Here is a 12,783-nt window from a genome sequence, read left to right on the forward strand (position 1 = left end):
TGACAGCCACATGTGCCCTGGGCAGGCCATGTCCCTGTCACACCCATGGGGAGCAGTGCAGAGAAGCCTTACACAGATGTCACAAGCCAAAGTATCTCCTGGGAAAAAGGATCTTTTGCCATAACAAACCCCCCTCCTTTTCTGTCTCAGCCATGATGGTGGGGAATTGAGATGATGAACCAGTTATTCGGTGTTAATGCCTGTTGCCACTCACTGGATTTCTGTGACTTGTTTTCAGTCACCTGATGCTAGGGTGGCTCAGCTGCTGTGGCTGCAGGCACAACGGCACCTGTCCTTCAGTGACCTCTCATCCCAAAGCCATTGCAGCAGTCGTTCCCCTGGACACTGAGTGATCTTCACGTTCCTCAGTGGGTGCTGACGCCTTGGCCTGCAGCTCCTGCTTGTCCCAGGCTTCCATCCTTCGTCTGTTCTTTGGAGAGGATGGACGTGTGCTTCCAAGTTGCTTAGTTAATTTCAGGATGGAGCGTGTGGGCTGAATTAAACTGATTTGTGGGACATGGAACACTGGCCCTTTCTGTGAGGATTGCCAGCAGGGAGATGAGGTTTTTCGCATACACCAGGATAGCTTTCTCCTCCATGCCATCATCCAGTGGAATTCCATTGTACTTATCTTTTATATCCTAAAGTGATGTGAAAGTTGGACTGTGTTGACTGTTACCTCAATGTGCTGTAACGTAAAAGCACCCAGTATGACAAAATACAGCTTGTTTGCACTGGTTCTGAGCTATGCAGGACATTTTACCCAGTTCTTTCGTTATTCCAAGCGAGGGAGGTTTGCATAAAGAGGTGTGGAAGAGGAAACTGGGAGTGGTGGATGGCCCCAGTGCCTGTCAGCCCTTGCACGGAAGCACGGAACCCTGTGCGTGGAGGGAGCTTTGTGGATTTGACAAGCCCTCACAGAAGTGCCGGGCGCTTGTTCTCCCACTGCGGTGCCTCAAAGCATTGGCAGGGGACTTCGGAGGCTTTGTGGGGGTTTTTTTGCGTGGTGGCAGCAGCCACCGTGTGCAGCACCATTGCGGCTGTGTCACCCGCCCCCGACAGCGCTGGGAATGACCGGTACCGCGGACATCGGGGAGGGTTTGGGGGTTTGGGTTTTTGTTTCTTTTAAACCGTCCCTGACGCGCGCTCCCGGCGGACGGAGCCAGGCCGCGCGCTCCCGTTGGCGCATGCGCGGCTGCCAGCCCTGCGTGACCCGCCGAACGGCGTCGCGCCTGCGCACTACGGCGCCGTAACGTCCCGCCCGCGCGCCCGCGCGCCGGCGGGCGGGGGGAGCGGGCGGGGGCCGGACGGGACCGGACGGCACGGGGAGCGCGGAACCCTGGCCCGGTCCCGTCCGCTATCCGGTCCGGAATGCGCCGCAACGCCCGGGAACATGGCCCGGCAGAGCCCGTCGCGCAACGGCGTCGGCGGCCACGGTACGGGCTGGGCCGGGCCCGGCGGGCGGGGGGCGGTGGTTCCGCTGAGGGGGCGGGGGCTGCAGCGCCCCCTGCGGGCGCGGCGGCGCCCCCTGGCGGCGGGGCGGCACCGGTGCTGCGCTTGAAGCCGGCCCGGCGGGAGCGGGCGGGTGAACCGGGGGTGCCGGGGATCCCGGGACCGAGCCAAGGGTCCGGCACACCCCTCGGCTCTGCGGCCGCCGCGGGCTCTGGCGGACAGAAATCAGCCGGGCGCGGTTGATGCTTCCTGAGCCGAGCCGGGGCCGAGGGCGGTCCCCGGCAGTGACCGAGGGCTCTGCGGCAGCGCCGGGCTCGCCAGAGCTGGTGAGGCCGCGTGTCGGTGCCCGGTGCCTGCAGCGGTGCAGAAGCACCGACGGACCCGGCTGGGTTTTAGACCGCCCTCACCTTGGGTTTTTGTCTCTTCTTCCAAGGGTGAACCTGCGAGTTAAGGTCTTGTGGTTGTATAAAATATGTTTTGAAATGCACCGGGTTTGGTCATACTCGCAGCTGTTGTCCCCTGTATGTTTAAAAAGTGTAAATGTGGAGGTCTTTATTAGTAAGTTTGAGAGGCGGAGGCCGCAAGATGTGCTCCTTCCTTCCCACTACACCTTTTAAGTTCTTTGTGTGTGAACAGTTCTTTCTCCCATAGACTTTGTCTCCTCCTTCCCGAGGCATCGGTATGTGACAGCCCAGTGTGTGCGTGTGGCAGGGGATCAGGAACAGCTGGGGGTAGGGAACTGGCTGGGAATAGGGAACCGGCTGAGCAGAGCTGGCTTCTGTTGTGCAGATAACTCTGCACAAGGGGCAAGAAAGGAAATAAACTGTAGACACTGTGTGAGCGATAGGAGATTTAATGTTACCAGGAACTTGGAATTCGGAGGGAGGTGGAGCTCTGTCGTAGGCTGTTACAGCTTGTTTTGACCCGAGCAGTGTTTTAAAACTTCTCTTTGAGAAGGAACATGTGAAAAGTGCATATTATATGGCTCTACGCAAGATATTTCTTATGTATATTATGTTGTATTGATTAGTAATGTTGTATTAATATTTTGATAGTATGGTAAATACAGTTTTGTAGTTAAAATGTAGTTTTTAGACACCAGCCACAACAAAACGTAAATCTTTCAGAGAAAAAGAATATGACTTCCTTATCAGAAAAGACCAACTTCTCTTGCCTTGCTCAGCCCTGAAGAGGCCATAAAGATTAAAAGAAAAGAAGTAACACTAACCAAAGAAAATTCTTTGTTTGAATGAAATTTGTGCATCATGTATGAAATGTATGAATATTCAACAGGCTATTGCATTTAAGAGATAATCCTTTGTGAACGGGGGTCCTTCTTCAGAGCTTTTTTGCTTGAGAAGGCACTCAGACATCTGTTACTTTGTTTTTATTTTTCTCATATTGCCCTAACCCTAATTGTTCAATTTTTTGTTACTCTAATTCTATTTTTATAACCATTTTTATTACTATTAAACTTTTAAAATTTTAAAACAAGTAATTAGCGTTTTTCACAGAACAGCATTCACTGCTCGACCTACTTAGTGCCCGAGTGTGTGAACAGCCTGCCGACCTGCCAGCTCCCTTCAGACCTCGCTGAGAGCTGCAATTCCAGCCAGGAGCTCGCAGGAACAGGGCCGGGGCGGTGGTTGAGGTGCCACGTGGGCACAGGAACGAGCTCCCCTATCGCTGCTGGAAGGGCGCGGCCTTGGGAAACAGCTCTTTCTCCACCGAAATCCTTTTCATTCCTCCCACCCCAAATTGTATTTGGACACGTCCCTCAGAGAACGAATCCTGTTTGGATCCCAAGGGTTGTTGCATCTATGGGAAAAGCCTTTAGGAAAAGGCAGTGTTTGTGGCCTCATCCTGCATTCCAGTCCCGCAGCTGCTCAGCAAAGCCTCCTTGCTGGGAACTCCTCCAGTGTGGGATATCGAGTGGCTCTCGGCTGCTTCTCTCTTTCCTCACGTGAGGCAGCGGTGACAAATTCCACCATGTGGTGTGAAGTAGTGTACCTTCTCCGCTCCCTGGGAAGCGTTCTGGTGTCCTGTAAGTGTGTCTAACCCGAGCACTGTGTGCCTTGTGTGTTACCCCCCTTCCCTCCCTGCCCTGAGTTCCTGTGCTCCTCAAAACAGCGGGAATTGTTTCCTACTGGCTCAGCTGTGTGTGTCCTGATGGCTGGCAGGTTTGTGTTTGTTGTAGGACAAGTCAATGTGCTTATGATTCTTTAACCTTGGTATAATTACGTCCTTTCTTGTCTGTTGCTGTCAGTGGAAATGCTTAGGCTTCTTCCTAGGACGGCTACACCTGGGAGTCGGTAGGACCACAGTTTTGGGAACGCTTTCCTAACCTTTTTTGGAACACTTTCCTAAGTCCTGGTCCTAGGAAACACGGCATCTGAGCTGGCAGCTGCATCAGAGAACAGAGAATTTCAGGATGGCTTCACAGGGCTGTCTTGATCCTGGATGGAGCCATGAGCCATTGGGAAGGACAGGAGCCAAGGGCTCCGTCTGGGCACTGCTGGTGGCTCCGGTGTCAGGAGGAGCAGTGTTTGCTTCCCACAGTGGTACCCCTGGCTTTGATAGGGAGGTAGTGAGAGTGCCCTTTGAGGTGCTCCCAATGCTGAGCCTGCAGAAATGGGGACACTCAGCTGGAGGGGTCACCACCAGAGTCACAGTGTCCTGACGGTGTGACCACTGTCCGATGTCACATCCCTCGCGTGGGTGACATCGCTGCGAGAGGCTCTTGCTAGCTCCCACTGTGCGCTGGCACTGCCTGTCAGCTCACATCTCTGTGACCTTTTGCAGACTTTGACGTTAAGAAGAAAAGAAAAGTGGCAGAGATTTACCGGGCTCTGAACAGTGACCCCATCGACGTGGCAAAGCTGAGGCGGATGGCGATCAGCGAGGGCGGGCTGCTCACAGATGAGATCCGGTCCAAAGTGTGGCCAAAGCTGCTCAGTGTTAATACAGACGACCTGCCCCCTCTTCCAGGTAGGGAGCAGCCTGGATTCAGCTGCTTGGGGGAACGGCTCAATGACCTTTGTCACCAGGGTAGGGACGTGCTTTCTGACCTGCCTTTTCCCTGTGTGTGTTGCACTTCCCACTAAATGCATGTACAAAGGGAACACGCTGCAGCACCAGTACTGAGCTGTATGTAAACAACACGTGACTTCTGAAAACAGCGTATGTTGTTTTCTAGTGATAGTCATGGAATCAGTTCATTACGGATGCAGTCAGCGTGGCCCTGAGCATTAGCTGACATGTGTAAGTTCACCTGCAGCAGAAAGAATCAGACTTGATTTGTTTTGCTCCCATGAAGAGGTGGCTGTACTTAGCCCTGGTGTGGCCAAAATTCTCCACAGGTGTCTCTCCCAGAAAGCAGTTTGTTGTGTGAAGGATGCATTGTTTTTGGTCAGAACAGGCACAGGGACAGCCACCTTCCTGCTGAAGTACCCACATGGTTTTTAAACCTTAGCAATGCAGGAGCTCTAGGTGCTGTAGCTTTTATAGCCACCAAGGACGGATTTTGTTGTTGTTCCCAATTCTGCGGTTGTTTGGAAACATGCATCCCCTCAGTCAAGAGCCAGGTGGCATTAGGGTGATGTGAGGTGACCAGAGCTGCTGGAAGACAACTTTTAACTTTACGTGACTGCATAGAAGGAATTTGCTGGCTCACTGAACTTTCCTGTTTTAACTGTCTTGGCTAACCCTGGGTGATATTTTCCTCTGAATTGTTTCTTTTTTATAGTGCTGGGAGTGCTGCTGTCAGTTTAAGCATTTTAACATGTGTTGTCTAAAGAAATAATTGTCTCATTTTCTGTTAGTATCAGAGCGTGTGGCAGTGAAAGTGCAGGGACAGGGCTGAGGTGTGACGTGAGAAAGGGGACATACAGTGGAGTAGGGTGTGTGTGGAGCTTTTTGTCCACATGTAGCAGGGATCTTCCCGGCTCCCTCACCTCAGTCTCTTCCCAGTACCATTGCACTGCTTCATGTTAATCCTGTTCCTCTTTTTCTTAGCAAGGAAGGAACTGCGAGAGGACAGTAAGGATTACCAGCAAGTGTTACTGGATGTGCGGCGATCCCTGCGCCGCTTCCCACCAGGTGAGGGGGGATTCTGCTCTTCCCACTCTGCGGGGGCAAGAGCAATGCCATGGGGCTCCTCCTGGCTCAGACCTCCCTGGGAGGCTGCAGAAGGTGACACTCCATTACTGCAAGGGCCTGACTTCTAGAAAACCTTTCCCTTGTCAGCTCACAGCAGCTGCTTCTTGCAGTGAAGCCCTTCTGCAGCCATCAGTTTCCTTCAGCTGTCTGCACAGATGGTTTTTGATGTGGCTCTTCCAACATTCCACTTTCCTTGCCCCACTGAGCCCCTCTGCCAGGAGGCTGCTACTGGCAGACAATTGCAGCAGAGAGAGGACGTATCCTGCACAGATCTTGTGCACCAGGACCAGTTGAGATTAGGACAGATGGAAAGCTTGAGAAACATGCCATTTGCTTTGGCTTATTTTAGTCGATGGTGTAGCTCAGGGCCAGGGAGGGTGGGTTTGTCTGTGCTTAGAACAGCCCCTGGTACGAAACAGTCTCAAAATCAGGTTCTTGCACCAATTTTAACAGAACTTAGAACATTTAGAAGCAAAACAGTTTTGCAGTTGTTTAGTTCTGATGGGAGGCTGGTGCCTTGTGTTATTTATAAAACACTAAATCCAGCAGCTCTCTGTGCAGAGCAGTCATTATTTCTGGCCAGAATCTGCTTCCCCCTTCTGCTACTTTTATTTTGTATAAACACTTGATTCACTCTGATTCTTGCAGACGTGGGTGCTGTGTGCAGGCCTGATTCCTGGAGGCTCTGCTCCTACGGATTTTTTTGCCCTTGAATGGCAGCCTCCTGCCTATTTTTAGCCACATTAGTGAAGCAGAGGAAAAGGAGAACTTTGTCATTGCAAGATCTCTGCTGGGACTCTCTGCTTGGCCTTTGGGCGTTTTATCTGTTGACAAGGACTGCCAGAAACTGGCTGCAGCTGTGCAGGGCTGTTTTTCCTGTGACTTCCTGTCCCTAAACACATGTTGTTAGCTGGGGACCGATAGGAAGTTGTGCCAGTGGAGGCCTCACAGTCTGATGCAGTTGGCATATTTTCTGTGAAAGTGGGTCCTGTTGAATTTTTTTTTCTAGAACTCCTGGGAAATTAAAAATTACTAAAACGTCCTCATCAGTGCTGGACATGCAGAACAATTCTCTCTTCACTCACAGCACAGAGTTTACAGAGTTTACGTCTGTAAACTCTGCTCCCGCCCTCCACAGTAGCTTCCTTGCAGATAAGGGTTCTGCAGATCTAAAGATTAAACCTCTCAGCGACTGGCCAGATTCCCCAGGTGGTCCTGCAGTTTTGGGAGACAGCATTAGGGACTTGGATAGTTTTTTCTGCCAGTTTTACCCCCCTCCCCTGTGCACCACATCCCTTGGGATCAGGCAGGTTAGTAAATGCACAGGTGCTCTCCTTGCACACCTCAGCAGGCACTGGTAGGTGACACAGCTGTGCCACCTCTGCTGTTCCCACAGGGATGCCAGATGACCAGAGGGAAGGATTGCAGGAGGAGCTCATCGATATCATCCTCCACGTCCTCAAGTGCAACCCCCAGCTGCACTACTACCAGGGATACCATGACATCGTGGTCACCTTCCTCCTGGTGGTGGGGGACAGGCTGGCCACAGCACTGGTGGAGAAGCTCTCAACGCATCATCTCAGGTACTCAGTGCGAGGAGAGGAGCCAACTGCGTGTCCTCAGGCTGTGGTGACACCTGTGCAGGTGGAGCCAGCCTGGAAGGGGAGCTGGGAAGGCAGAGCCTGGGGTTAAAGCGGCTGCCTGTCATGACTATACCCAGAGGGGTGATTGAGAGCAGCCTGACCACACAACGGCACATGGCTTTGCAGGGAACTGTGCCCTGGGGAAGGGATAATTGAAGGCTGTCAGGTAATTTGTAGCATCTCTTGGAGCTGGAAAAGCCAACACACATGCATTATCCATGGTTGTGTGGCTGTCAGGGCCTCTCCAGGTCCTGTGGGCTGGCTCAGCACCTGCCTCCCATTTGTCCTTGCATAGCCCTGGGCAGTGTGGTCTGTACTACCAGTGTCCTGTACCCCACAGGAAGAGTCTTTCCTGTTTGTGCACTGAAATAAGAGCAAGCTTCCAGCTGGAGAGTGTGGTTTGGAGGGATTATCTTTCCTCTCCCAGGCAGGAGTCAGATTTTGAGTGCTGGAAAGGCTTTGTGGTTCTTGTGTGCACTGCAGCAAAATAAGAAGTGTCAGCTGACAGCAGTGTGACAGTCTGGGCCTGGGTTCTGTGTGCAGGTCAGCCCTGTGTGTCCCAGACAAACTGGAAGGAGGCTGCTCCAAAGAGACAGAATTCCTTGGGGCTGGGAGCCATCCTGCCAGCAAGGCTGTTTATTTCATGTACTTCACCTTCTGCTGCCTCCCTGGAGGGAGAGCTCACTGATGGTGTTGCTTAAAAAAGCTTCTTTTAAATCTTTCCTCAGGGATTTTATGGACCCAACGATGGATAATACCAAGCACATTTTAAATTACCTGATGCACATCATAGACCAGGTGAACCCTGAGATGCATGACTTCATGCAGAGGTATGTAAATGTTCCCTTAGAGCCTCCTGGCTCTCCCCTGCCTGTTTCACAGGGCCGTTTTCACCAGCACATCCCCCGCACCACAGTGGCTTCCTCAGGGAAGGAAGCTGTCCCACAGCTGATGGTGACACCCCAAAGCCATGTGGCACTCATTTCTGAGCAGGCTCAAACCTGTGCTGCCTTGTCTGGAGGGGTTTTGCATGGTGCCACCTTCAGCCCATTTGTCTGCAGTCTATATTGGAAGGGCTGGGGGTTTGGGGACAGTGTTGTACAAATGCTACAACTGCTTCACGTGACCACTTGTGTGGCTGGTGGGATCTTGCTGTAGTTTGCTGTTAGTTCTGGGAATAATTCATAGGTTTTGCATTAGGGACACACAGATGTTCCTGGGCAGATCAAATCAGAAGCAGGAAGGTGAATGGAAAGTCAGTTCAGAGCCCTTTTTTGGCAGGTGTGTCTCTTTTTTCACAGCCAGAATGTCTTTGGGTACCAACCCTGATTGCTAACTCCCAGAATTAGTAACCCCTCAGGGTAGGAAGGAGCCCAACCATCTGTCTGTGCTGCAGGACTTCAGTTGCCCTCAGGCCAGCAAACCAGACAGTGCCATGGTACATCACACATTCAGGGTCCCCTGAAAGCAGCATTTGCCCTCTGCTATGGCCCCCACTGGATGTGACACAAGTAGTGGCAGCATTTTGCCATGGGGGTGGGGTGGCATAGGGGATAAATGCTCTTTTGTGTCAGAGATGCAGTTCCTGCTCTGGGGGGCTCAGTGCTCCACTGACAACCAGCTCTATTTCCCCAGGCACGGCTGTGCAGCACAGGAGTGGCTTGGGAGCATTTCATTCCTGTTTCCAGGCTGACCTAATGGCTCTTTCTCTCTGTAGTGCAGAGGTGGGAACCATCTTTGCTCTCAGCTGGCTGATCACCTGGTTTGGCCACGTTTTGTCTGATTTCCGGCACGTTGTGCGATTATACGACTTCTTCCTGGCTTGCCACCCGCTGATGCCCATTTATTTTGCAGCTGTGGTAGGTATTGATGGAATAGTCAGGGATTAACTCCGCTGTCAGGACGTGGTAGGGGTTTGGGGCTGCAGAGGGAGGCTGGCAAACCCAGTGCTGGTGCACAGCATGGGGACATGCCCTCTTCTGCAGATGCAGTCACTGATGTCCTTGGTGATGGTAAAGATCAGGTGGGATCCAAAGGAACTCAGGGCAGCCTGAGGGTGTCCAAATGTGCAGGCTGTACCAGTTCAGTGCTGAGGAAGCAGCATGACACAGTCTTTTTATTTCCTTTCATGTACTGGTCCTGCTTCTGGTCACAAACTGGGATGGTTGGCTGGCTGGGGACAGCTCTGCACTGTGCATCCACCTGTCCATCCTCCTGTTGCAGAGGTCAAGTAATGAAGTCAAACCCTGTGAAGTTGTGCCCACATCTCTGACCTGCCAATAGCAGGCTCTGCTCAGCAGACAGACCTAAGTACCCTGAAAGAGACTTTCAATGGCCTCAGAGTCTTAGAAGGGGTTTGGCATCTCTCCTCCAGAGAATGCTTCACTGCAGTATGTCCTCTTGAAAAGGGTCTTTCAGCTGGAAGTAAAGTGGTTTTTTTCTTCTGGCTCTGAAACAAGTGCCATCATGTGCTGAGGAGTTGTCCCCACTTCCTTGTCTGATCTTCTCTCACTCCTCTGCAGATCGTGCTGCACCGGGAGCAGGAAGTTCTGGACTGCGAGTGTGACATGGCCTCTGTCCACCACCTCCTATCCCAGATCCCACAGGACCTTCCTTATGAGTCTCTGATCAGTAAAGCCGGGGACCTTTTTGTCCAGCTCCCACCTTCCAAACTTGCCAAGGAGGCAGCTCAGGCAGCTCAGGCGGAACGGTGAGTGCTGGGCAGCTCATGTGTTCCCTACATCCCCTTGCCAGGTCTTACCTCCCTGTGGGGATCTTCCTGACCAGAGGCTGGTCCCAGAGGTGAGCAGGCAACACTCCTTGACGTCTTCCTTCTCTTGCAGAACTGCAGCTTCCACTTTTAAGGACTTTGAGTTGGCATCAGTGCAGCAGAGACCAGACACTGTGTTGAGGCAGCGCTTCAGAGACCGGCTCCGAGGGGAGGAGCGGCTCCGAGGGGAGGAACGGACAAAATCCATCTTGACAAAGCCCCGGACCAACCGCTTTGTCAAGCTGGCAGTGATGGGGCTGACGGTGGCACTGGGAGCAGCTGCCCTTGCTGTGGTGAGGAGCGCACTGGAGTGGGCACCTAAGTTTGAACTGCAGTTTTTCCCCTGAAGCCGGAGGAGTCCATCCATCCCCAGCAGGAAGGGCTGATGTTTGATGATGGACGTGTCCAGAAATGACCTCTCTGAAGATTATTTTTTATTCTTACTGCGTCCAGTAACGCTTTTGGCCTTTGTGACAGAGACTGAGGGAACCAGCCCAGCAGGACGGTTCCCCGCACCATGCTCACCTTATTCCCCTCTCCCTGTGCAAGGGTGAGCAGACAGGCACTCCTGCTGTCCCCTGAGGAACCAGAGGTATGGACAAGTTTGGCTGTTCAGGCTGTGCTCAGGTGACTGTACAAAGGGAGAGCCATGTGTGGGCTGTGCCCAGATGATCCTGTATTCTCCATTGGGGAAAACTAGTGGGAGTGAGAGCAGATCCTCGCCTGAAGGAAAGTGTCCAACAGGGTCTGTTTTGGGTGCTTGCGTGTGTGAGGGTGGAGGGCTGTTGCACTCCTGAGGAACAGCGCAGCCTTTCGGCTCTTCATTGCTCCAGTGTGCCCTGCGTTCTGCCTTCAGCTTTGCCGGTGCTCCAGCTCTTCCCTGTCCTGTGGGCACCCTCTGAGCAGAGCCAAACCTTTCCCACATCCCAGCCAGCACAAAGCTGTGAGCTTCTCTTCAGTGTGTAACACTTTCTGTCTCTTTGCTTCCCCATCTTTGCAGCCTGATCTGTTTGCAGGGGCCAGGAGCAGACCTTAGCTCCCCTCAGCTCTCAGGCACTGCCACTGCTGTGTTGGCAGTACCGTGACCATATCTGGGGTCAGAGAAGTGAGGCACAAGTGCAGTCACCCTGCTGAAGGCATGTGCTGTCATGTCCCAGGTTATGCTACCACCAGTCTCAGTGACACTGTCAACACCCATTGCAGACTTCTTTAATAGCTCTGGAAGTGGACACTAAAGTGCCCACATGCAGAAGGGCTTTTTCCACCTTGTGAAACACTTTGCATAGGACAGAAGTTGTTGCACTACGAAATGTGTCAAAAACCTCACCCATGAGCTAGTCAGGCTTCAGCATTTCCTCTGGAAATAACACAATGGGTTTCCCAGAAAGGCCACTCTGACCCCTGCATAGCTTTCATCTTCCCACCAATCCCGTTGGCAGTCCCAGCACTCCCTGCCCTCCAAGCTAAGCAGCAACTCAGTGTCCCACTGAGACAAAGCCAATAGACACTCTATGCCTCTACCTCTCCCCCAAGCTGCTAATTCTCCCTCAAGTGCCCTTACCTGACCCTCACGGCTCCCTCCCGCTGCCCCATCATTGCTCTGTTGTGCCCAAAGCCATCTGTGCCATGCCCAGGGGCTGCACACCTGAAAAGGAGGTGTTGGTTGAAGAGATTTTGGGATAGAGAAGGAAAGTCATGCCCTGTAAAGCTCAGCACCCCCACACCCCCCCCTCTTGGTCCATAACGGCCTTGGGTATGTTCTGGTTTGCCCCATGGGCCCTTGCTCATGGAAGGGCTGTGCCTTTCTGGCCAGAGGGCAGGTGGGAAGTTGTCATTCCTGACTTGTATTCCCATGAATCTCTGACCACGAGTTCCCTTTGCCTCTGCAGGTGAAATGTGGAGTGCATGAAACTGCCCTTGTACAGGCAGGCAGCAAGACCTGTTCCCTCCTCTCCTCAATGGTGCCAGTGCCCTTGGAGAGACCTGGGGCTGCTTGGGGGGCTCCTCTCAGTGTGGCTGAAGGCAGAGCCCATTCCTGGCCTCTTGGCACCCCCAGAGCAACAGAGCAGGACTGGGGGCCGGGTCACTTAGCACTTTAGAAACCGTTGGTGCAGGAGAGTGTGGTGACCTGGGAATGCTGCTGGAGGGCCCAGGACCGCTCTCTACAGTACCCTGAGGGAGGGGATGGCTGGAGCCCTCCAGGAGGAGTCCCTGCAGCCCCTCTGTTCCCTGGCCATGATGCACTTTAGTTCTTGCGTTGTCCCCAGGGCGGGGAAAAGGGCCTGGGAGGAAACTGTGGCGGCGGGTGCTTCAGTTACTCTGTACAAAGACTTACACACCCCCTGTAAATGCAGGTTTCTACAAACCCTAAAACTGTAAAATAAACAGTTACTAAACACACTTCCTGCCCTCCCCAGGCCGGGGCTGCCAGATCTGCTCTTGTGGCACCCTGTGGCCCAGAACTGGCACCTTCCCTGCAGTGGTCAGGCCAGCTCAGTGTAGCCTCACAGCCAGCAGCCCCGTGGGAAGAGGAGCAGGAGCAGAGCCAAAGGGTATGTGCGTGCCCCGGTCACTGTTCTCCATCCATCTGCCTCCCTCTGGGCCAAGGCCAGGCCTTGTGTGTGCTGCTGGCTCTCACGGTGATGGTGTCCCCCCATCAGCAGCGTGGGACTGGAAATAGTCTGACCTCCTGGCCTGCCCTGTACCCCAGGCCGGGTGCCTGGCTGCAGGAGGAGATCCCGGGCATGGTGCCCAATTCCC

At 53.2% G+C, this 12,783-nt stretch overlaps 1 protein-coding gene across 2 annotated transcripts; it reads left to right on the forward strand.

The window, feature by feature from the left end:
* Positions 1-1,299: 1,299 nt before the first annotated feature.
* TBC1D20 (TBC1 domain family member 20) lies at positions 1,300-12,423 on the forward strand. 2 transcript variants are annotated; one of them, XM_040079817.2, is made up of 8 exons: positions 1,300-1,436; positions 4,255-4,440; positions 5,467-5,550; positions 7,007-7,193; positions 7,982-8,083; positions 8,971-9,112; positions 9,776-9,963; positions 10,097-12,423. In XM_040079817.2, the coding sequence occupies exons 1-8, from the start codon at positions 1,394-1,396 to the stop codon at positions 10,368-10,370; spliced, it is 1,206 nt and encodes a 401-aa protein (XP_039935751.1). In that variant the 5' UTR covers positions 1,300-1,393; the 3' UTR covers positions 10,371-12,423. The 2 variants fall into 2 exon arrangements, with proteins under 2 accessions (XP_039935751.1, XP_039935749.1); XM_040079815.2 differs by lacking the exon at positions 1,300-1,436 and adding an exon at positions 3,321-3,496.
* The last annotated feature ends 360 nt before the right edge of the window (positions 12,424-12,783 follow it).

Source organism: Hirundo rustica, chromosome 16 (assembly GCF_015227805.2).
Source record: "Hirundo rustica isolate bHirRus1 chromosome 16, bHirRus1.pri.v3, whole genome shotgun sequence".
NCBI classification, from domain to species: Eukaryota; Metazoa; Chordata; class Aves; order Passeriformes; family Hirundinidae; genus Hirundo; species Hirundo rustica.